At 32.7% G+C, this 25,318-nt stretch overlaps 1 protein-coding gene across 7 annotated transcripts in view; it reads right to left on the reverse strand.

Annotated features, from left to right (window-relative positions):
• The window catches only part of LOC118203104 (uncharacterized), a 227,482-nt gene that overhangs the window by 70,673 nt on the left and 131,491 nt on the right, over positions 1–25,318 (reverse strand). For all 7 annotated transcript variants that reach the window (XM_035375344.2, XM_085810965.1, XM_085810963.1 and 4 more), the window contains exons 2-5: positions 19,759–19,824; positions 8,800–8,874; positions 7,054–7,298; positions 1,873–2,137 (exon numbers count right to left, since the gene is read on the reverse strand). In XM_035375344.2, the coding sequence (XP_035231235.1) occupies positions 1,873–2,137; positions 7,054–7,298; positions 8,800–8,874; positions 19,759–19,824 (651 nt within the window). The remainder of the gene's footprint in view (positions 1–1,872; positions 2,138–7,053; positions 7,299–8,799; positions 8,875–19,758; positions 19,825–25,318) is intronic.

Consider the following 25,318-nt stretch of genomic DNA (forward strand, 5'->3'; position numbering starts at 1 on the left):
CCTAGAAAATGAGTTGTATTGCAGATTTCAGCTTAGAATTGTTAGAAGTAACTAAGTTCATGTTAAGGAAAGTGGAAATCTGTAAATTGTTGTATGGTGATCGCCAAGAAAGTAAAACGTTGGGGATGGTGGTTGTTCCTTAATTATTACCTAAGATACAAGATGTAGAATTAAGAAACCTCATATCCTTAAATGAGTTTTTTCAGTTGGTGTTGAAGTATGAGAGTAGAAGGATGGAAGTGGAGTATCAGTAAGTGCATGGGAGGTGAAAATGGGGGAAATGTTCACTAAAAAGAGACGTTGAGAAGGTGGTCAAATATTGCAGCAAGTCTGAAACACTTTCAAATTTTGCCCAATACTTTCACAATAAAAAATGTAGAACTGCCACACCTTCAGGTGTAGTTAAATAAAATAACAATGATGGCAACATCAGACAGTGGCAACATGCAAAGCTTTTTGTTGCCAGACCTTTTTCTCAGGTATTTTAAGTTCTGGTTGTTCAAAATACAAGGGTTGGAAGTAGGAGCAACTCCAGGACAGCAATGATGTACACTGCTGGGAACATAAAGTTAAACATAAAGGTCATGAATAAGTCTCAAGACACTATTTTTGTTTTTTAGAATGACTGCAAATAAATGTTATTTTGAGGGATCTGAAAATTCAGGTCCCAAGTAGATTTTAAAGAAAACACAATAATATTAGAGATAGAAGAGGTTGACAAGGAGTACTGCATTTTTGCCAAAAGTTCAGTTAGAATATGTCCCAGATGAAGAAAAAGAAAAAATCCTAGAGTTCATACGGAAGTCTGCAGACTTATTTTGAGATAAGTTGGAGCTAAAGCATGAAATCAAGCAGAGTATATTCTGCCATGTAGATCAAAGCCTTACCAGTATGATGCAGTTAAGGAATAATTGACAGATACATTAAGGAAATGCCAAAAAACAAGATTATAATATGGAATTCAAGTGCCTACATAAGTTTTCTTTGGTATTAGGTAAGGAAAAAAATGGCCATTTAGTAATGCAGTACCGATAGTGCACATATGCAGTCAACTACCATAAACTAAACAAAATTACAAGTTTATTCACTGCTCATATTACCAAGGAGATTACTAGTAAGGCCAAACGTATGCAGTTTATGACAACTGTAGATCTAACTTTAGAATATTTTCAGATTTCAGCAAGCCCAAAGATTATAGGCAAAATTCCGTTTATTTAAAAATCTGGAACCTTCTTGAGTTTGCCTTTAGGGCTGTGTGATAGCTCAGTCCCTTTTCAGGGGAACATAGATATCATCCTACTGCCAGTGTTGGTCAAAAGTTTCATCTATTTTGATGGGTTAATTATTACATCACAGACACCAAAGAAACCCTCCAGAAAATAACTTTGTTACTAAAGGACACAGAACAGAAGGTTAGTATTGACAAATGTAAGATTGTAAAATTTCACGTATTTTAAATAGATAGATGAATTTAAAAAACCCTGATGTAGAAGAACAAAGTGCACATTTCATTTCACGATGGGTAAATCAGGCCCTAAACTGAATATTATATATATTTCTATACGGCACTATGAAAGCTGTGAAAAACTTTATAAATAAATGCAAAAAAATTCTCAAACTATTTTCAACAAATAATAAATGACAGCACTTTTCTCCCATGGATGTATATTCTTCTCAAAATAACTATGTGCTGTTTCTGAAATAACAACAGAATATTATCACTTCAATGTTTATAAAAAAATATAAATAAATAAAAAAAAAATCACAAAAATACCACAAATTTTACCGATTTTTGATATATCTAACTTACAAAGGTTTAATACTTCCGAAAAAAAAAGAAAGAAAGAAAAAAGAAAGAAGAAGAAAACTAACCAAACTTTCGATCGAGACTACAGGCTGAAGTTGCTCGAGGTGGCCCTAAATCTCGCTCTTCTGACCGCCTTCCACTGACTGAAGACATCAAAACAGTACCCTGGTTCACATTTCTGCCTACTCCTATAGCTGCAAGATCAAGATCAAATGTCCGAGGTGTTGAACTACCAAAAGCAAAACACTGAGAATTCCTCTGAGCATTGCGACGAGCTTCTATCCTTGCTTCTCTTTCCATATTTCGTCTAAGAATTGCTTCTTTTCTTTCCTAAAAACAATAGAAAAATCATACTGTAATAAAAAAAAAGGAATGATTTAATCATCCTAGTATTCTCATTTAACTTTTTTAGCAAACCTACTACAGCAACATTTTGATAATTCACTTCTCCTTATTCTGTTAATACCTGTAATCCACATTCATTTTTGGAATTATGTTCAAATTGTGGGTGTTTATACATACAAAATGTTGTTTTTTAGAAAATTCAACACTATAATTTTTTATTTTTATATAATTATGCAAATAAACTTTTTTCAACAAAACAATATTTGTGAAATAGTTTGATTAAAGAAGTGAGTTTTTAAATGAAGTTATTTAGCATTTTCTGTGCACATGTTAGCTTTTCTATTTATAATTAAATATACAACAGGATCTAAAAATTTTTCATTTTAGATATATTGTTACTTTTAAGTTATACAGTCAAAAGTCGTTAATTCGGACCCATAATCCGGACCTCAAAGCTAAAAACTTTCTGCGCATGCGTCGCGTTGACACATGCGCAAAGGCGTTTACGCATGCGCATAAGACCTTTACGACTGCGCATATGCGTGTGCACAAGCGCAGAATACGTTTTCGCGTGCGCGTTTAAAGCTAAAATTATCTAATTATCTATTTCAGTTAATGTTGATTATTACGTTGTTCCTTAATCTTCGAATTGGATGCGCTTATTATTTTTTGCAGACTGTAAGAACAATTTTATAAAAGTAAACTTGAACTTTCGATTATGTCAAATAGAATTTTCGATGCTGAAGCTTCCAAAAGATCTACAAAACGAAAGTATGTTCGATGTCCGTCAAACAAAAAGTGGAATGGCTGCAAAAAATGGATAAAGACATGAAGAAGGTGACAGAGAGGTTAGTGAAAACGAAAAAATTTCGATTGACAAGTTAGTTGGTATTCTCGGCACAGCAATTACGGGACTTGAACAGCGGAACTTTGTAACTGAACAAGAAATTATGTCTGTTTAATAGAATTAAAGAGAAAGTATTGTCACATGAAATGAAGCAACTTAAACAACTTACATTGAAAGAAATGTTTAATAAAGTAAACAAATAAATATTAAGCTTTTTTTTTTTTTTTTTTTTTTTTTTTTTGGTAAATTTTGATACCCTTTAGATCATAATTGTTCTTTATTTCATAAATTACAGTTTCATATTTTTAATTTTAGAATTTCTGCATGCCATCTTACGAGATTTAAACTGATGATCTATAATCCGGAAAAATCGATAATCTGGAATCGCCGAAGTCCCGACGAGTCCGGATTAATGACTTTTGACTGTATACTGTTGCCTTTCAAAATTAATTTGAGCTTATATGATTGACATATGTACACAATTCAGCTATCCACAACTTTTCAGATATTAGCTTCCAATTTTACTGCATCTCATAAAAGATTTATTTATATCCCACACAAATACACTACTCATCAAATTAAAGAATACAGACTTAATTTTTACTTAATGAATAAAATTTAACTGTTACTTAATGAAAAGTGATTGAAAAACAATTATACAAAAGCATTATGCAGCAAAAATTACCACACTTGCAAATAGATTAATTTTAAAATATTGAATTTAAAGTCAAATTTTTAAAAATTTAAAAATAATAATCATCTCAAGCCCAACCATGCAGCAAGTTCATCACCTGAGTTCGAATACAAGTTGAACCAGTAGTAATAAGTGGTTTTAGCCAGGTGGCCACTAGTGGGGCTTTAACAATTTGAAACAATGAAAAACAGTATTTAATAAATATAATATTAATAAATGAACCAGATTTATAAAAACAAAATAAAATGCTTATCTGTCACAAATAAATCTTAATACAATACATAATTACACTAATAAACTGAAGAGTAACAGTACTGGTAAATTCAAATACTAATCATTACATTAATTCTCTGCAGAGAAAAAGTTTTACCATATTCCGCCAGGAATATCTAGTGCCAAAATCCTTTTTATATATATCCTTATTTCAAATTCATTATATATCTGATGTTTTGTCTCTTACCTCAGAATACAAATAGTCTACAAATTTTAATAAAATTAATAATGTTATTTCCCCATTGAAAAATCTCTACATCTTTTCATATAAACAATATACACCAAATCGTTTTCTCTCAATAAATATATGCGCATACTCGATGCTTCCAGCAAGAAAATGCACCTTCAACAGCAGCTCCTTTTGATAACAGTAAAATTTTTCTAAATGTAAAAAATTTGTTGCTTATATTAGTTTTTTCAATAAACAAAATAGAATGACACATTGTAAAAAATATTTTAATGGTGATTCAAATTTTGAAAACAAGAATGTTTTTATAAAAGATAAAGAAAAAAAAAAAGAAACAGCAAATTTAATTTAAACAAACCGAGGTGAGAAGAGGGTTTTCTGTCCCTTCCTTTAGGGTGGGTGATCAAGTGTTCTTCAGAGAAAGGAAACGTTACAACCCCATGCTGCCTCGAAGTAATCATAAACTTGTTGAATATATCATTTTAAGACATGCACTTAAAGATACACAACTTTGCCTTACATGTTTTAATGTCAAAATTTAAAAAAAAAAAATCGATACTTAAAAGTAAGAAGACAATTCAAAGAGTTACATCCCGATACATCAGATGTAGAAAACATGAAGCTAAAAGAATGGAGAGTATTCCAGTATCTTTAGCTTAGAATTGAGTTCAAGACGCTGCTGTTTTTGAGATTTGTGGAGTGGATTTAACAAGTCCTCTACTTTTCAAAAAAATGGGAAAAGCCCTGGATTATTTTGTTTATTTGTGCTGTGTACAGGGTCATTCACTAAGACCTAGTAAGCTCTCTTTACTTGGATTGTGCAGATTTATTGCAAGAATAGGAAATCCTGGGTTAATTACAGAAAAAATGGAATTAATTTTGCAGGAGCCAGCAATCTTTTCAAATTCATAAACTAGGATGTCATTGACGTTTAAGTCTCGGTAAAGAGAATCTAACATAATTTTAAACCCCTTGTAGCTGGCTGGTGGGGAGGGTTTGGGGACAGGACGATTCAAATGATTAAAAAACTTCTACATTAATTTTTAGAGACGCCATCTCCAACATACACAGAACCAATGAGCGTTTTATATGATTATAAAACTGTAGCAAATTATAGACTACTCGTGTATGTCTCCAATGATTCTTAGGACCTTATCCCGTTAGCTCCAACAATGTTTTTGGGTGAAACTAGGGAAGCTGGATTACCTGACTTAGAACAAATCGATAAAATGAACCTTAACAAAAGGTTAAGACATCAACAAGTTTTGGTGGGGGGAATTCTAAGAGAGAGATTCACAAGTGAGCATCTTGGTCAAATGATTCAGCATCAAACAGCTTATGGCGATATGGTGCAACCCATTCAGAAAATTCCCCCCTTGGAAATATCTACATCAGCTGAAAAGATGCAGATATTTCCAAAGAAGGGAAATACTTTCCCTTCTTTTTTTAATTCAATTTTTTATTCAAACAAAGAAGGTAAAATTTTCTTACCTGATCAGTCTCTCTCTACCCCACCTATGAACTAAACACCTGTCATGACAAGAAGTGGAAGGGTATTATATTTTTGGATTGAATTTTTAACCCTTTCAGGATGGGTGTCCCATATACACATTCCCTAAGAACGTCTTTTACAGCTGGGTGTCCCATCCACGCATCACTAGAGATTGCATTCTGAGGATGGGTGATGCATATATGCATTTTAAGCTGGAACATTTTTCTGAAGACCACTAGATGGCATCCTATGTCCATTACTTTTGAAATGAACACAGTTTTAGGTTTCTGACCTTGAGTTTGATATATTCTGCCTGACTTTGGTATTTTACTCGTCAACTGTTGCGAAGGTGGGGGGAACTGTAAACAGAGGTGGGCTCTTTAAATCGTCATGTGCTAATATACACATTCTTGGCATGTCTGATTTATATCAAATTCCTTTTTTTTTATTCTATTTTTCCTCTACCATGTATGGTCTTTTAGGGTTACCATGTGGAGCTTTATTATGTTTTGCATTGCCATCAGACATATTTCGGATTCTTCTCTTTTTAATTTGGAAAGCCTCACCTCCAGTCTATTATGGCATGAAGGCGATATTTTTCAGAGGAAGAATACACTTGTATGGTTAATGAACCATTTACTAACACAAATGAGAGTGATGATTCATTTTCTAAAGAGTTAGAAAGTGATACTTCTCCATGCTTCGAGATTTACCACACTCAGTCTTCATTTTAAATTATGTTACTTCTTACTGTAAATAGTTTTTACTGTTTTGCTTTATTAAACTTTATTGATTGATTTTATCAATTAAAACTTTGAAATAATTTGAATAGTGCTTCCGAAAATTATTTTACAAGATAAGCAATTTTTTAAAGATATTTTCACGTAAAATGAAGAAAAAAGTAAAAATCTAAAATGATACCAAAAATTACAATGCTAGAAGTGAAACTTTTTTTGTTCTCATTTTTTTATAAAATTAGGCTTAGCGACGCAAAACCCCTGTCCTGTACGGTGACTGCCTTTGATTGCCTTCCGTCCCGCATGAGCATCTTAAACAAAGGTGTGCCATCGCAGAAAGGTTAAAAGTGAATTCTTATTGTGAATAGAGAACTAGTGCATATTTTGATTACTAATTATACATGACTAATCAAAAGGTAAAGATTCCCCACCCCCTGGCAGGGAAAATAAAAAAAAGTTCTAAAGATTCTAAGTTCTTTGGTTTAAAGATTTCCCATCCTTTTTCCCTTGATTCTTTTTTCCTATAAGTCTCATTACCTGTAATAAAATTATTTAACTAAATAAATATCATTATTTAGTGAAAAGGGTTTATAAGGAGAAAGTAGATTAACAATCTATCTATCTATTCTCAAATTTTTAATTACATTCAGGAACATTAAAAAATAATATACCTGCTCTGCTTCCCATATCTGCCTTTTCCTTTCTTCAACTTGCTGCCTTCGTTCCATTTCTCTAATGCGGGCTTCTTCTATCTTTCGCTTCCTCTCCTCTTCTTGCTGTTCGCGATGCTTCTTAGCTAAAAGAAATTGTTGCTCTAAGTCCTTCAGCTTTCTTAAACGTTCTTCTTCTTGCTGTTCCCTAAAATGCCTAATTCTTTCCTCTTTATCTTTCTGAAGTTGAATTTCTTTAGCATCACCTGTAAATAATGCATCTATATAATAATCACTAGTCACTTACACAAACCCAAATTTTTATGTTAATAGTATTGAGGCATGTGTTTGCTTGGTATTGTTGCCACAAGTTAGCTTTACACCTTGCCAGACCTGCAGTTCTATCTAATAATTGGTGTTGTGAATCAACTGTCCCTTAGTTTATGCAGTTAAAAATTAATGGCAATGTTTGCCAAATGGATGGAATGACCAAATTGGTGCACACCAATGATCATGACATAGATTCATGTTCAAAACAATAATTGGTATACACATGTCTTGTGAGCAAACAAACTTTTTACTGGATCATGATGCATGTCAATGGCTTAAAACAGTGTTTCTTAAAACATTTTTCAAGTGGAGACTACTTTTATAAATTAGAATGTTCTGCGGACCATCTTATTCTTGTTCACTTTAAAAGGAATTATTTTAGTATATATTACTAATGGTACATTTATATTTTTAAAATACAATTAATTACAATTCATTTAATTTTATATTAATATTAAAGTAATTAAGTTAATAGAAAAAGATCTATACTCATTTTTTATAACTTAAATATATCAGAGTTTGATAATCCTTATGATATTAACTAAAAAATTAAACAAATGTTGGTACTTACAGTAACAAAATGGATAAGCATGCTGATTCTTGCACAATTTTTCTACGTTTAGATGTATAATGCTGGCAAGCTTAAGTCTGTGATCAGCACATACATCAAGTCAATTTCAGGACTTTGTTTTTATTTAAGTTGGTGATGAAAACCCTTTCTCACACAGATACATAGAAGCAAAATGAATTATAATTTTCAAAGCCTAGTTGAACAATTCATTGCATTCTGTTTTCATTGGTAATAAGCCAAGCAGAAACAGATGTTGCAGCTAAACTATGGTGAGAAACAGCACAACTGTAAAGGCTTTAAACTGCTCTTTTGTTTCTAAAATCAGAGTACAGTCCATAGGCATGATTAACCAATAATAAATTAGCAACTTAAAGGCTGTTTCCTGCCACCCAATTTGACTTGTAACCATTGGAACAATAAGTTGCTGAAAACAAGTTGACATATATTTTTTCCTCCCACACCATATCCATTTAGCATGTTTTACTTCATAAAAAAGACATAATGAAAGATGATCTGAAATACAGTCTTAAATGAGGTGGAGAAAATAAATGCTGTGTGATGATGGCAATACAGGCTATGATCATGAATGTGGGAGAATAGCATGCCTTTTTTAAAGTAACATACTACAGCAAGCTAAATTACTGCTTTAAAGTAAGAGTGAATTTGGACATTCCCAATAACTATACATTGTAAATAATTAAGAACAGCTAAAATGGAAGGAAATAAACAAAATGAAAAAGAAATAAAAACTAGCTCCCTTCTCTATTTAACTTTCCACCATTCAGAAACAAATTACTTTTCAAAATAAATATAACTAATCTATAAGACTGCATTCTTCAGCATAATTTCAGCTATAAAAAGCATACCCGCAGAGTTGGATCCACTCTGTAGATTTCCTGGCGATATTTCTTCAATTCCTCCATGTGCAAACCAGTAGGATTCTAAAAAGAAATGTTTCAATGATATTACATTCTATACAGCAACTAAGTTCACACAAGCATAATAATCTATTATGTGAGTGTGCTATTAAAATAAGTAAAAAAAATCTAAAAGGCAATAATGCAGATTATTGGCAAATGAAGTTTTTTAAGAAACTGTTAAAACACTCATCATTAGAATGACAGTTTAGTTTTAGAGATTTATGTTAACTTATTAACATTGAGACAAATATTAATAAAACTGTAAAATTCCTTCCTACCCCCAGCTTTCAATAAGAATAATAACTTTCAATAAGAATTTTAATAAGAACAGAAATCTATGTTTTAAAAACTAAAATCACCTGCCGTCAGTAGAAAAAATTATCCTCCTTTACTTTCTTTTCTCCAGTGCCCAAATTTGAAATTAGATTTTTTTTATTCAGCAACTTTTGTAAAACAATAACTCAATTTATGTTAAATAAACCGATATCATATCAAGAAGTAAGTTGAAAAACAAGAAACGTATCTTTTCACATTTTTTATTGAAACTTAACAACATTACAACGGCATCCATAGCTCGCACGCAGAGGAGAAACTTGGTGTTGCCAACATGGGAAAGATAAATGTACCAAACTAACACGCCTCCTTACATTTATACAAATAAACATACATATAAACAACCTTTTCATCTTTACCATTTACAATTAAGCATACATATAAACAATAACATTCAACACTTAACACAAATTATTTTAAAAAAGGTTTCTTTCATTAACTTAAATGTTAAAATCAAAGTTAAATACAATTTAGTTTACATAAGGACATTACCAAAATCTATTTCATTTCAAGGAAAAATATTTAAGTAAACATCACTTAAATAAACAGTATACAAAATTTATTTCAATTTCAAACCTTCTCTGAATTTCATAAATTTAATCTTTCCTAAAGACTTAGTAAAGATATCTGCAATATTTGATTCTGAATTAATCTTTACAATTTCAATTACTCCATTTTGAACACTTTCGTTAACATAATGATATTGAATTTCTATGTGTTTTGAATTTTTAGTGAAGTTCCCATAATTAGCAATGGCCAAAGCTCCTGAATTATCTTCATAAATTTTAATGGGATGAGTTACATCAGCAAAAACATCATTCACAACATTTTTTAAGAAATTAATTTCTGTCACAGCCTCAGATAGAGCAATATATTTGGCAAAAGTGGAAGATTTTGTCACACAATTTTGCTTTTTGGATTTCCAGTAAATTGGATTACCAAATAATTCAATAACAAACCCAGTAGTTGACTTTCTGTCAACAATATCACCTGCCCAATCAGCATCAACATAACAATTCATAATATAATAACATATAACAATTCATAATATGTAGTTCTGTTGCAACACTCAGAAGTACCATTTAATTCATGTACATTTGGTGGGCATGAAACCTTTTTCTCTTGCAAATTGTATATCTTGCTATTCATATATTCACTACCATTATTACATCTTAGTTCTTTAATAGTCTTCCCTGTTAAATTTTGAATTTCATTTACATATTCAATTAAGCAATCAGAGACTTGATCCTTAGATTTGATACAATAGATTTTTGCCAACTTGCTATAATCATCAATAAAACTCACAAAGTATTTCTCACCATTACATCCACTTGTTCTGTGAGATCCATTTACATCTGTATGTATAATCTCCAGAATATCTTCTGCTTTTCTTCTATTATTCTTGAATGGAAAATTGTGCATTTTATTTTCAATACATATGGCACACTTCATATATTCGGTTTCTATTTCTTTAGGGATTCCTTCTAATAGCTGATCTTTGCACATAATATCCAGATATTTAAAATTTACATGTCCAAATGAAAGGTGCAATTTTTCTTTTAATGTTAACTTACTGTTGGTTAAATTTGCAAATATTTTACTATTTTTAACATAACTCTTTACTTTATATAATCTTTCTTCTTTCTTTGCTATTGCTACTCATGAACCATTGACATCATATATTTTAAAGAACTTTTCTTTTGAAACTATTTTATGATTATCAGTAATCTTCGAATAACTTAATAAATTTGCTTTCATTTCTTTTACACAAAATACATTCTTATGTTACGATAGATTCAGAGTTATATACAGGAAAAGAAACTATTATATTGCCAACCTTTGTAGCTTTCAAAATCCTTCCATCACCGACTTTCACTTGAATAGGATCCTTCAAAGTGACTTGCTCTTTGAAATATTCATCACTGGTTATAATGTGGTCTGTGCATCCGCTATCCAGTAACCAATTGATTTCATTTTTATTCGTCACAGTATTTGCACTGGAACTTATCATGTTACTTTCGATAACAATGGTGTGAAAACTATTGCCTTGATGACTGTTTATTCTATGCTTAGAGTATGCTCCACGTTCACAATGTCTACTAAAAGCATGACTACGTCCTCGATTGTTTGAAGAACTTTGACCACGATAATTAGTGGAGCCATTACCACGATAGTTCCTTTGATGGACATGCCAACAATTCTTTTTAATGTGACCAGGTTTTCCACAATTATAACAGACATTCCCTTGTGGGCCTGATTTGCTTGTTTCAATTTTGAACACATTTGATTTTTCTGCTGGTGCGCAATCTTCATAATCATTTTTCTCTTCAAGTAATTTTAATTTGATTTTGCTCTTTAGGTAATTGACTGTTCAGTCCTTCTCTGGTAATACATCTATTTAGTCACCAATGTGACTGTAATTTGAAGGTAATGCTGTTAGCATATAGTTCAATTTTTCTTGTTCCGTCACGGTGGTGCCGGCATGTTTCAGTTTGTTCCCATACTTTTCAAAATCATTGAAAAATATATTTACATCAGGATAAATTTCAGTTTCACACATTCTAAGTTATTTCGACAAACAATTTTTAGAGATGTTGAAGTTTTTAAATACATTGCATGAAATTTCGTAATTATATCAAATGCAGTCTCATACTTGTGAATATATTCCAATTGCTTGTTTGTTATGGTGCCGTAAATGTAATTTGTAGCTTGGATATCTTTTTCTTCCCATTTTTCCACGTCTTCGTTTTCACTGACTTTTCGCTGAACCACATCTTTACACTTTTTAAATTGAAGAAATTTCATCATACGCACTTTCCAATTAAATAGTCCGAACCATCAAATAGCGGTATGCCGATATCCCTACTTCTTGTACATGCCATTTTTACGCTAGTACCGGTAAGTTTTAAAACAAATTATAACTACTAAATTCTTCATTCATATTCACAAACCACGCTCTGCTACCATGTTAAATAAAACGATATCATATCAAGAAGCAAGTCAAAAAACAAGAAACATATCTTTTCACATTTTTTATTGAAACTTAACAACATGTGCACAACATTACAATGGCATCCATAGCTCGCACACAGAGGAGAGACTTGGTGTTGTCAACATGGTAAAGATAAATGTACCAGACTAACAATTTAATCTTTAGGCTTAAAGTAAAACATTACACATTTTATTTTTAATAATTAATTCATGATTTATTCCATGAGTTATACCTGTAATTACTCTTCACTTAGTATGCATTAGATTGATTGATTAATTAATCATGGTTTATAGGTTTTTCCAGTATATAAAAAGGGTTCTGTAATTAAATTTAATTTATAAACATTGGTTTAGAGAACTATAATGAAACTAATGTAGGCCTTTCAAAACATGAATTAAGGTAAAACAAAGTTTTGCAAATCAAGGAATATCTTCTCAGTTTATCAAGTAACTCTTGGTCTTCTTTGCAAAGTTAAGAATATCTATCTCTACACTTCTACATTTATCAGGTAGTTCTTGTTCTCGCTTTCAAAGTATCAAGTATCTCTCAAGTATCAAGTTTACTAAACAACTCTTAGTATCTTCTGCAAAAAAGAAAAGAATATCTCTACACTACTAAATTTATCAGGTTAAATCTTGGTCTCGAGTAGCTGAATACTTTCAAGTTCATTAAAGTAAACTCTAGGTCTCTTAGTTGTTAATAAGAAGAAAAAAAAATTACCCTGTTAGGACTTTTCTATTCTTCTGTTAAATATATTGCATGTTTTGTAACGATCCTAAGTTTTACTAACGTTTATTTTATTTTAAATCTTTACTATTACTTCTTATTTTCTACTTCCGGGCAGAATTAAAAGCTTTAACTTATTTATGCAAATTTGTCTTGCGAACGCCAAGTACTTAAGTTGTGGCTTTTTGTCAAGCAAGAGAGAGGAAGGAGCTATTAGAAGCAGGCCGCTTGCCATAGTAGTTTTACTCGGTTGCTGGTTGCCTTCAGGGCCAGAGGTTTAATCCTCTTGATAATTTTAAACCTATCGTAGTGTTAGCAGTTCTCTGTACTACATACGGCTTCTTGTTAATTTACGGCCAATCTTGGAGTTAGGCACTTGTTTGATTAATCCAAAGTTAGTTTAGTTAGAGTTTAGTTAATATTTTTTATATTATTACGTTCAGACCACAAGTGGTTGGTCTCTGTATTCCGAAGTCCGGAAATCATTGTAAAGAGAGAAAAATAAAGGGTTTCGTATACCCTTCCTGTGTGTATTGTCTACTTCCCAAATTTATTGAACATAGCTTTAGTAAGCTCCCTGTTCCGAGTCAGGACAGTTAAATGTTCCCTAAGCAAGTAAGGAGGAACATAGAACCTGATACTGGCGCCCGACGAAGAAGAATAACCATGGCCGAGTTTCAAGAAGAACCTCTGCTGCCTGCAGAAGCGGCTCAGAATCCAGAAATGCCAGCTGCCGCCCTGGAAGGATTTGGTTACATCGTCCAGACCATGCGCGCATCGATGAAACCAGAAGCAACATTTAATGGAAACTCACCGGTAACCAGTTTTTTCGAAAAATTGGATGACCACTTCATGCTGTATCCAGTGCATGAGTTCCAGAAAGTCACCTTAGCTACCAGCGCTTTGAGGAGCCAAGCGCTTAATTGGTTCAAATGTACAGGCAGAAGCCTCTTGGGTCAAGCGGGAAGTCCCACCTATACTTAATAAATTTTAAGACTGCCTTAGTAAAAGCCTTCCCTGTCGTAAGAGATTGTGCAAGATTAGAAACGGAACTCTTCAGCATATATCAGAAACGAATTGAAAATCTCTCAAGTTTTATTTTAAGAAAAATTCACGTCTTCAAACTCTTGTATGGAAACTGTCTGGATCCTGAGATAATTCAAGTGATTTTGCCGAGGTTACTTCCCCAAGTACAAGACTTTATTGAATTAAGGAATCCGACTACACTGGAAAAGTTATTTGAGCTAGCAATCCAGTTTCAAAGTAGAAGAACGGCGGACATTGAAAGAAGACGCCAGTAAGAGCAACGAAGCCAATTTGCTGCGCCAAGACCACAGCAAAGTCAAGAACACGGCTACGGAAGCAAAGCGAATCAGTGGGCAAGGAAACCCGAGTATCCAAAAACAACCGGCGAACGTCGACAGTTCAATAGTAAGCCATAAAAAAAGTCTGAAGGCCAGTGGAAAAAGAAGGAAGGCATGGAAAGGAAGAAACAAGATTTAAACTAAAACGGATTTCTGCTGACGGGAGGGTGCGGAAATCCGAAGGCCAAGAAAACCCCTCTTCCTTCAAGTTAAATACAGTGATGGTGAAAAATTTGACTCTTCCAAAGACACCGGAGTATTGACACCGGAGATTCAATGCCAGTTCGCCACAAAGCATACCGGTATGATAAGAATAAAGAAAAAATTATAGAATGGCACATCAGCGATATGCTACATAAAAAGATCATAACGCCCATCTCAAGTAGTTATGCTAGCCCGGTGGTTTTATGTAAGAAAAATAATGACTATCCATTAACACACCCAAAAAGGTGGCGTTTCGCGATCGACTATCGTAAATTAAACTTGATGACTAAATATCCGGTATATCCGTTACCTATTATTGAAGAAATTCTAAGGAACATAACTTCTACCAAATATATGACTACGTTAGACTTAACGACTGGTTATTTTCAAATACGGATTAAACCGGAAGATGTGCCTAAGACTGCTTTTATAACCAAGTCTGGCACTTATGCATTCCTGCGTATGCCGTTTGGCCTTTCAGGGGCACCGGCAACATTTCAGCGATGTATGGATATTGTGCTAAGGCCTGTTCTTGGAAAGTCCACATTTATCTATTTAGACGATATCATTATTACTAGTGATAATCTGGACCAACATGTACAGGATTTAAGACAGGTGTTTTCATTATTAAATGAGGCCGGTCTAAAAGTTAATGTCGAAAAGTGCAAATTTGTAGCCCCTGAATTAAAATACTTAGGTTACAAAATATCTCAGAAAGGAATCGAGACCGACGAATAAAAAATAATCGCTGTGCAAAAGTATCCGCCGCCAAATACGGCAAAGAAGCTATCTTCTTTTCTAGGACTTTGTTCATATTATAGGTCCTTTATAAAAGATTTTGCAGCTATTGCTCAACCATTGTTAAAATTAAAAAGGAAAAAGGCAAGATTCTTGTGGATGGCCGAAGCCAATAGTGCTTTCGAAAAATTAAAGCAAGCATTAACGCAAGCCCCTGTTTTGAAATTTCCTGAAAATGATGAGAATTTAGAAATTTCAGCGGATGCTTCGGATTATGCGGTAGGAGCGGTACTTTCGCAAAATCAGCAGCCCGTGGCATTTTTTAGTCGAACTTTAAATCAAACACAAAGGAATTATTCCGCGACTGAGAGAGAGGCACTTGCAGTTCTGTTAGCAGTGCAAAAGTTCCGAGTATATTTTGGAAGGGCGCCAATAACAGTGTATTCTGATCATGCGGCGGTAACTAGATTGTACTCAGGGAAAAACTTATCCCCAAGGTTAATAAGATGGGCACTCAAGTTACAAGAGTATAATCTGGTAATCAAGCACACCCCCGGAAAGGAAAATATCGTAGCAGATGCCCTATCCAGAATAAAAATAGATGAAGAAGATAATACTGTAAAGGTGGCAATGCTCACAGCATGTACGATAAATTCCCGAGAAACTGTAATAACCGAACTGGGTAAGGATCCTAAATTTAAAAACATTTATGAGTATTTAAAGGATCCTGAAAATTTTAGCCACCAAGATATTGTAGCGATAAGAAATAGGGCGGCCTATTACGAAATAATAGATGGTCTATTATTTTATACAAAAACTACGAATTCCAACAACGAATTTCGACCTGTTATCCCAGCTAGTCTTAGATTAAATATACTGCAGGAGTTACACGACTGCCCATTAGCTTCTCATGCTGGTATTCGAAAAACCATCCAACGCGTACGCGAAGCAGTTTATTTTCCTGAGCTGCAAAAGTTAACAAGGGCGTATGTCCAGTCCTGCCCAACATGTCAAGCAGTTAATTATATTAATTTCCGCCCGGCCGGGTTTCTAAATAGCATTAAATCCGAATCTCCAAATGAAATAATTGGCATCGATTTATTGGGCCCTTTCCCAAAAAGTCAATTAAATAAAAGTCGCTATCTCCTTGTTATGGTTGATCATTTTAGTAAGTGGACCGAAATTCTTCCCTTAAAAGGAGCCTCCGCGAAATTAGTTACTGATTCTATTTTAAATAAATATATTTCAAAATACGGGGCGCCCCTAAAAGTTATATCGGATAATGGTCCTCAATTTGTAAGTAATATATTTGAAGACATGTGCCAAAAACTGGGCATACGTCATTTAAAAATGGTCCCGTATCGGCCGCAATCAAATATAGCGGAACGGGTCAATAGAAATATAGTGAAAATTATCCGTAGTTATGTTAAAGATTTTCATAAAAGCTGGGATAACTATGTCGATGAATTAGCTTTCGCCCTTAGGACCGCAAAACATGATACGACGGGCAAAACTCCTGCTGAGTTTTTTTAGGTATAAAGATTATAACGCCGTTAGATAAATTATTTTATGTTCAACAAAGAGCCCCAGAATTTAAAATGGGCGATATAGAAAAATTAATTAAAGAAGCAAAAAAGAACACTGAAGTAGCATAGAGAAAACAGACGCTTTATTATGATATGAAACGACGGGGAGTAACTAACTTATAAAGTAGGAGATGAAGTGTTAAAAATTAAGCATTCACTTTCTTCAGCACCAGAAGATAAAACTGCCAAATTTTATCCACGATTTGAAGGACCATATGTCATAGAAAAAAATAACTCAGGCTGTAGTGGTGTTAAAAGCCAGGAATGGTGAAACATTCACCGCAAACGTTGACCAGATAAAACCATTTTATAATCGTAATAAAATGCCAATATTTCGAGATGTTTTGCAGGATCCGGCACGGCAGGCACAAGCTCCAGAGGTGGAACGACGACAATCACAAGGGCAAGCCATTAGGAGGCAGGAGCAATTCAAAAGAAAGTTTTCCCGTTGGAAAACTGAAGGTAACAAGAAAAAGAAGCCATTCCACCGACCAGAAAAGAGAGAGCACGACCACCCCCAGAATGAAGAAGGGAGAAGTACGACGAATGCAAAGAGAGCCAGGAGAAATGACGGCAACTATAACCCGGCTCCAAAACGGAAGATCTACCCATCGGACAGGAGTCTACGCAGCAAATGTCGACGAATTGATGAAGGAAAACCAGCTGCGGAGGCAAAGAAACAAGGAAAATTTGAACAGCCAGCAATGAGATCCAAGCAGGAACGAGAGAGAGTTGTCCCGGTTCCGCCAAGACCAGCTGCCATCAAACGGCCGAGATCACAAGCAGAGGCTAAAAAGAAGGTCTTCAAGGGTGACCAAACTGGAAGGAAAAGAAAGCTCATGGAGGAAGGAACTGAAGGGCGAACTCGCACAAGAAGGAAGATAAACCAAACCGTAATCTTCACTACCTTCTAGGACTGGGCAGAAAAAAGGATGTCCGAATATCGCAAAGATAAGTAAAACTTTATGTTACTTTGAAACCTTAAGTTAATCTTTCATTCTTACTGCAAGTGGCAGAATTCAAGACGTTTTACCTCACGTGAGGTCTACCTTTATCGCCAAAAAGGCGAGAAATGAGTTGTTACCTATTTTGGTATTATGTTTTTCAATTACTCGCGAGTAAAACTAAAATTAATGTATAATAGAAATGTGTAAATACTTGAATATTGTAAAAGCATTGATAATCTTTGAGAAAGGTACCTTAAGAAAATTGTAAAAGTTATTGTATAAAATTTTATTTAAAAGATTCTGGCAAGAAAGAAGTTTTAGTCTGAAAGACTTTTGAAATGTAGTATTTCAATGTAGAAAAATTGACACTTGCTTGGAAAAGAATAGAAGTTAACAATGTACTACTAATGTATGTTTTAAAATGCGTAAAATTAATGGCATGTTAATATGTCCTTATATACAATGTGAACTGTTATTTTAAACGTTAAGAAATACTGTGATATGTTAAAAGTGAAAGTAATGCCAAAAAATTTTAACTTATTCGTGTGACTGTAAAAAGAGCAAATTATTGTGAATATGTGTTAAAGGTTGAATGAATGTAGTTAGGCTGTCTGACGCTACACTTCAGAGTTAGCCACTTTTCAGAATAGTACCTCAGGGTTTAGAGATGAATATAAGGTGTGTTCTGAGGTCTTGCTATGTTGAATTTTAACACGTTAGTGTTTTGATTGCAGGCGGTAGTGTTGAACACTTGTACATAACACGTAGTGTTTGTTGTTTTCCTTTACAACACATGTCAGAGAGCACGGGAAGATAATTAAATAACGTCATGAATGAAATAAGAATGTTAAAACAAAAATATAAGTATTCATGTTACTTGCCATTTAATTGTGTAACATTTCATTAAACTAGTTTTCCTTCCAGATCTCTGGAAGGAACCAGATTTCAACTAAGAACTCCTGTTTAGATGCAGTACAGATGAAAAGTAATTGTCCATGGAGTTGATAATGTAAAAACGACTTTTTTTTTTAATTTCTAGTTTCTAGTGAGAAATGTTTGTAAAAGATTGGCCTCGCATTAGATTCTAGAGCTAAAAGTTTTCAACAAGGTCGTCTTAGACCTCAGTTTCAAACTAATTAACTCTGGCGGGAAGTATGTAAGGATCCTAAGTTTTACTAACGTTTATTTTATTTTAAATCTTTACTGTCACTTCTTACTTTCTACTTCCGGCCAGAATTAAAAGCTTTAACTTATTTACGCAAATCTGTCTTGCGAACGCCAAGTACTTAAGTTGTGGTTTTTTGCCAAGCAAGAGAGAGGAAGGAGCTATTAGAAGCAGGCCGCTTGTCATAGTAGTTTTACTCGGTTGCTGGTTGCCTTCAAGGCCAGAGGTTTAGTCCTCTTGATAATTTTGAACGTATCGTAGTGTTAGCAGTTCTCTGTACTACATACGGCATCTTGTTAATTTACGGCCAATCTTGGAGTTAGGCACTTGTTTGATTAATCCAAAGTTAGTTTAGTTAATATTTTTTATATTCTTACGTTCAGACCACAAGTGGTTGGTCTCTGTATTCCGAAGTCCGGAAATCATTGTAAAGAGAGAAAAATAAAGGGTTTCGTATACCCTTCCTGTGTGTATTGTCTACTTCCCAAATTTATTTAACATAGCTTTAGTAAGCTCCCTGTTCCAAGTCAGGACAGTTAAATGTTCCCTAAGCAAGTAAGGAGGAACATAGAACCTGATAGTTTCACAAAAAAATAATTGAAGGTTTAGTTCATGCAATTAAAAATTAAATGTTTTTTAATATCTAATGCAACTATTAGGAAGAAATTGGTTTTGAAGAAAAGTTAATTCATTGCCATTACTCAAATGCTTAGAAAAAAGAATGATTTTGTTTAATTCTTAAACATTTCTGCACCTCGTGGTGTCTATACAAAGTGTACAAGTAAAAGATATGGGATAAATAAACAGATATGTATGAATAATATATTTTAAAGAAATGAATAAAACATACCTCTTGGTGGAGTTTTATTGAGCACACTTGTTTCTACAGACATTGATGACAGTTTCTCATTCTCAACTGAAAATAAAATATATAAATTAGATATAATGAACATAAAATAATATAAAACTAATCATGCAGCATGATATGTGCCAATAGTTTTCAAACTGTTTTCTGTAGAACTTTCAGGTTACAGGCACCTCCATGGATTACACAAATTAAAATCATAATTTTGTAGAATTTTTAATACTGCACTAACCACAAAACTAACCATCTAAAATAATTTCTTAAATCATATTTTTAATTCCTACAGTTATGATCACCTAAAATAGGTTACTTTCTGATTAACTGCAATTCTCCTTTTATGACTTTCATGCTCAGATTGTGAGCATGCAAGTTCATGCAGTTCTTCATGGGCTCCCCACCCCAAAAAAAACGGACTGCTGCATAAAGAGAAGAAGAATAGCACAAAAATCCAAGAAATGTACATGCTTTGAATGGGAAAAGAAAAATGTAAAAGAAAAATAGGTGACTCTAAATGCATCACTAAAACAGATAAAGAACTCATATAAACATTTTTTCCTCTCAAAAGGCAACAAGCAGTTTGCAACTTTTCAGTAGAAATGTGGATAATTAGAAAGTACCTAAAATAGTATGAAGCTAATCTGTTTTTACAAGTAATTATTTTCTTTTTATTTAAATACACAGAATGTAACAGATACATATTAAGTTTTTTGTTTGTTTGTTTGTTCTTGTTATTGTTTGCTTGTTTTCAGAGGATAGTAAGATTTTCACCGAAAAAATTACATTTCATATTAAGTTTACTTTAACAAGTTTGCCAATTCAACAAAGTTTGAAAACCATTGCCATGCGTGAATTCAGTAAGTTGATGAAATACCAGTAACATACTGGATTTAATTCTTGGTAATAGAGTGAGCTAACTGTATGAGTCTTTGTATGTTTTTTCAACATTTGTAACATAAATATCAGCCAATTTTCCTTAAAAAGTCCTCAACAAATTATTTCTGACCCAAGTGTAGAACTTATTAATGAAATATATATAAATAATACTGCTTAGTATTTTGTACTTAGATAGGTAATTTTAGGATAATTGTAAGTAAAATAGTTTATTTTTCTGTGTAATGAAGCACAAGACAAATTTTAAGAGAAAGCTATGCTGGAAAAGTAAGAATACAGGGGCAAGAGCATTTAACATTGAGTAAATGAGTTTCTCAGTAATTTGGCGAGAAATTGCCAAAAGTAACTAAATTTGGCGACCGTTTGGTGGCATTTGGTCCGGACTCTGTATCACTACAATATGTATTGAAAATGAATAAATGTAATTGACCATTATGTCAGCTGTAACCAATAATTCCCCCCTTGTACTGCTTTTCAGTAATTTCAAGGAGCAGAAAGTACCAGAAATATCTCGCAGCCAGTTGAAAACTATTTAAGACCAAAGAAGCCAAAGAGAATTTTAAGGCTAAAGAGAGAGCATCTGCTCTCAGTTACTTAGTTATTGTTGTTGCGAGTTGTTTTGTTCTGCGTGAACTGAGATATCCGAGTTAGATTTCTCTTCAGATGCGCTTTGCATAATGTTGTGTTTAACGTTTTTAATAGTTTAAAGTGTAACTACTGATTATACTGTGTGATACGTGAACATTTGTACAGATATTCCTGTAAAAAAATTCCAGAGTTCTGAAATATTTCTTTTGATAAAAACTTATTTTTATTAACCTATTATCAGACTATTATCAGACTTGTGCATTCAATGTATTATGAACCTGTACCAACGCATAAATAGTTTGCCATAATCAATTAATGAAAAATTTATATGCTACAGTATGCCACCTTCTGCATAGTTAATAATGCTTACCTTTCTACTTCATGAACTTCAAAATACTTTCATAGATCTTTTATAGATAATTTTTTTTATTTATTTTTTATTTTTAATTTTTTTAAGTCCGGGCATTCCAGTCAGTTCCCCTAACCATTATACACTGTTTGGGAGGCTTTATTGATAACAAAGAAGCATAGAAATGAGAAGAATGTAGCAAGCAAGTTACTTGCCTCTGATAAAAAATTAGAAATTAAAGTTAATTTTAATCATTTATGGTATGCCTTCCATTTTAAGATGTCATTGATTATAATAAAATACAATAAAATAAAGTAATTCTAAGATACCATCAGTTCTAAGACACCTTGTGTTTTAAACAATGTTTTCCATGGAGCTGCTATTATGTTAAAGAATTATCTAATGCATCAGGAATGGATGATACCATCTAAAAAAGTTTTAAAAAGGTAAACTAATTATCTTTTTCGTATTTAAAAGTCCTCTTTTCATATTACATATTGCAAAAGAAAAATAAAAAGAAATGAACCAAAATTTAGAAGCTTTTCTTTCCACCTTAAATGGGTTGTTCTCCCAGGGATCTTGCTACCCAGTATGATGATAGTAAATAATATAAAGGCAGTTGGGGGAGAAGCACTGAAAATAATAGATAAAAAGCCAAAAACATGCCTTTTTTCCTCTAAAAAAAGGAGATTCATGAGTTCTGTTTGTAGTTCAAAATAAGAAATAAAGCTTACAATCATATATATTTCCCCCCCCCCCAAAAAAAAAATAAAGAAAAAATCTATTTTCTGGAGGATAGAAAAGTTTCCCAAAAGATTAGTGTAAACTTCTTAAGCAGGAAAATCTTTTAAAATAAAATGTTTTTACGAGATAAAATTGAGCATTGTAAAAATAGGAAAATATCTGGAACTTTGCGATAAAACTTCTCATACAGAAAAATTTCTTAAAACTGTTTTATGATCTGCATTTTATTTACTTACAGGCTAAACATTTATTAGTCCATAAGGGACATTAGCACAAATGGGCTATTAGTTCTTGAAATGGGATTTTGCGTTTAATCATTAAAAAAGGTGGTGTTTTATCCACCCTCCCCCAAATTGTTGCCACAAAATATTATCACACTGTATTATTTTTAAAGAAATTAAATAATGAAGGGCATATTCTCGCATTGTGAAAAAACGATGGTACCTAAGGCCATTAAATTTTGAATTCATGTGCATCCAAAAGCCTGAATCTTGAATTTCAAATTCATTATCTATTTTACATTTAGTAAAATTTTAATGAATTTCTGGCTGACAAAAAATCAACGATTTCAAAGTGAGCAATGGCAACACAGTATGGAATAAAACATTTTTATCTACAGGGTGTTATTCATTGTATCTCCAGGATCCTCCTCTATCAAAATTTCTAATAAAGATATGTTGTTTTAAAATATTTCAATTGAATTAATTGAATTTAATTAAATTAGTTAAATTGAATTTTATGTAACGTGATTGCAAAGAACATTATATTCAATAAATAAAGTTACTGCACAAAGTGTTAATAATCAAAAGACAAAGAAAAAATTTTGTATAGCCATCTCACTAAAAACGGAACACTGATATGCTAAACTGAGAAAAGACTGGAAAAAATAGAAAAATATATCCCACTTAACACTGCACAGGGAACTCTAAATATATGCTGCTATGTTACTTTTAATTTTTTTGTAACTTTTCTATCTAACTGTATGCAGAAAAGTGCAAAGAAATCATGTTTCATAATAAAGCTAAAAAGATTTTTTTTTTTTTTAAAAAGGGGGTTCGCAGGAATGAGTGCAGCAATAGATTAGTAGACAGCTAACTCAGCGAGAGTGTAAAAAACCTTAACAAACTCTTTTCGGAAACCATTAAAATCTGAAACCTTTTCTTTTTAAAGCCCAAAGGGTGTTAACACAGGAGGGCTAATAATTTTGTTTTGGCATTTTTCGTCGAACACTTTAAATGTCCATTTCACTTTTCAAATTGTTGCCACCAAATATTATCACCCTGTGTTGTAAAGAAATAAAATAATGAAGGATCTGCATAAATATATAAACGTTTTTCGCATTGTGATAAAACAATGGTACCTAGAGCCATCTAATTTTGAATAACGTATATTACCACCAGAATATGGGCATCAGGAATCCCGAATTTGGAATTTGTTTTATTATCTATTGGATATTTTGTAAAGCATTTATGAGTTTTTGATTAAGAAACTCACCGATTTCAAAGCGAAAAATGGCAACACTGTATGGGGCGGGGGGGGGAAAAATTATCTCCAGCACGCGAAACTGTGTAGAACACGCGAAACGGAAATTCTAAAGATATACTCATTTTAAAATTATTTTACGATGTTGTTGTTGAATTGAATTTTATCGTTTAAGTGTGAAGAACACAAATAATTTAATAAGGTAACACACAAAATGTTTTAAAAAAAAACCGCCCCTTTGCGTGTAATATAAAATCTGCAAACCTTCAGATATTCTCGAAAAATGGTTTTGCATTGATTCACTTTGAATGCATTGTTTCACATTTGATTGGAATCAGTTGCCATTCAGAAAAATTTAAGATATTTATCTTTCAAATTTAATATGCTTGTTATTGATTAACACACTAAGCTATTTAAAAGGAATAGATGCAGTTCGTTCTTAAGAATATTTTTTACTTTTCAATCTGATTGATTTTTATAAAAGTGCATTTAATTCATGATATATCTCACTAAAGAGATTAAATATTTTTTGAGAATTACATTGCATAATTTTTCACTTTTCTTATATACAGAAGATACATAACCATGTTAAAGTTTGTTCCTTTAAAATAGGCACTTGAAGCCCAGTAAGTCGGGTTCTTCAGTACTTAATTTAAGATCGTTGCCCCACACACACACACCATTTGCTATCATAACTCGTGTTATCATTTCCGCACAGCATTTATTTTCTCCACGTTATTTGAGACTATAATTCAAGTCAAGCTTCACTCACGTAGCTTTCATTTGAGGGAAAATAATCTTGAAGTTCCTACTTTAAAGTAACAGATTATAGTCTAAATGTATATTCATCTAGTATCTTATAAAACGCTTTCTCCTTAAAAAAAAAAAAAAAAAAAAAAAAAAAAAAAACATATAATTCTTTAAAGCAGCCCTTTTGGACGACTGTTAGAATATGAAACCTTTCAGATTTCTTTTAACACAAAAGGGCTGTTAGTCTCAAAACGCAATTTTGCATTGTTCTCTTTAATACTTAATTTCGAAATGCGATTTTGCGTTTTCTCTTTAACGTGACGACATGTGATTCATTTCATTTTTTATAGAAGTCTGTTGCCATTCGGCAAATTGTAAGATTTCCTTTCGAATTTAACCTGTCTGTTATTCATAAACAAGGAGTAGTCATTACACTCCGTGTTCATAAAATAAGCTATTTAAAAGCAATAGATGCAGTTCTTAAAAACAGTACTTTTTTTTTTTTACTTTTGAGTCCGAATCAATTAAATAAAAATACATTTAATTCATGACGTACCTAATGAAAAACGTTAAACATTTTTATAGAACTATGCTATATATTTTTCACTTTTACAATATACTTTTACCCCAAAATGGCCATTTATTCCGAAACACGATTTTGCATTGTTTCCCTTTTCATTCGAATCTGTTGCAATTCTTCAAAACGCAAGATCTTTCAGATTTAATCTGTTTGCTACTGAT

The sequence above is a fragment of the Stegodyphus dumicola genome, chromosome 2 (assembly GCF_044657685.1).
Source record: "Stegodyphus dumicola isolate Sdum_Otavi_A_Nest chromosome 2, ASM4465768v1".
Lineage (NCBI taxonomy): Eukaryota > Metazoa > Arthropoda > Arachnida > Araneae > Eresidae > Stegodyphus > Stegodyphus dumicola.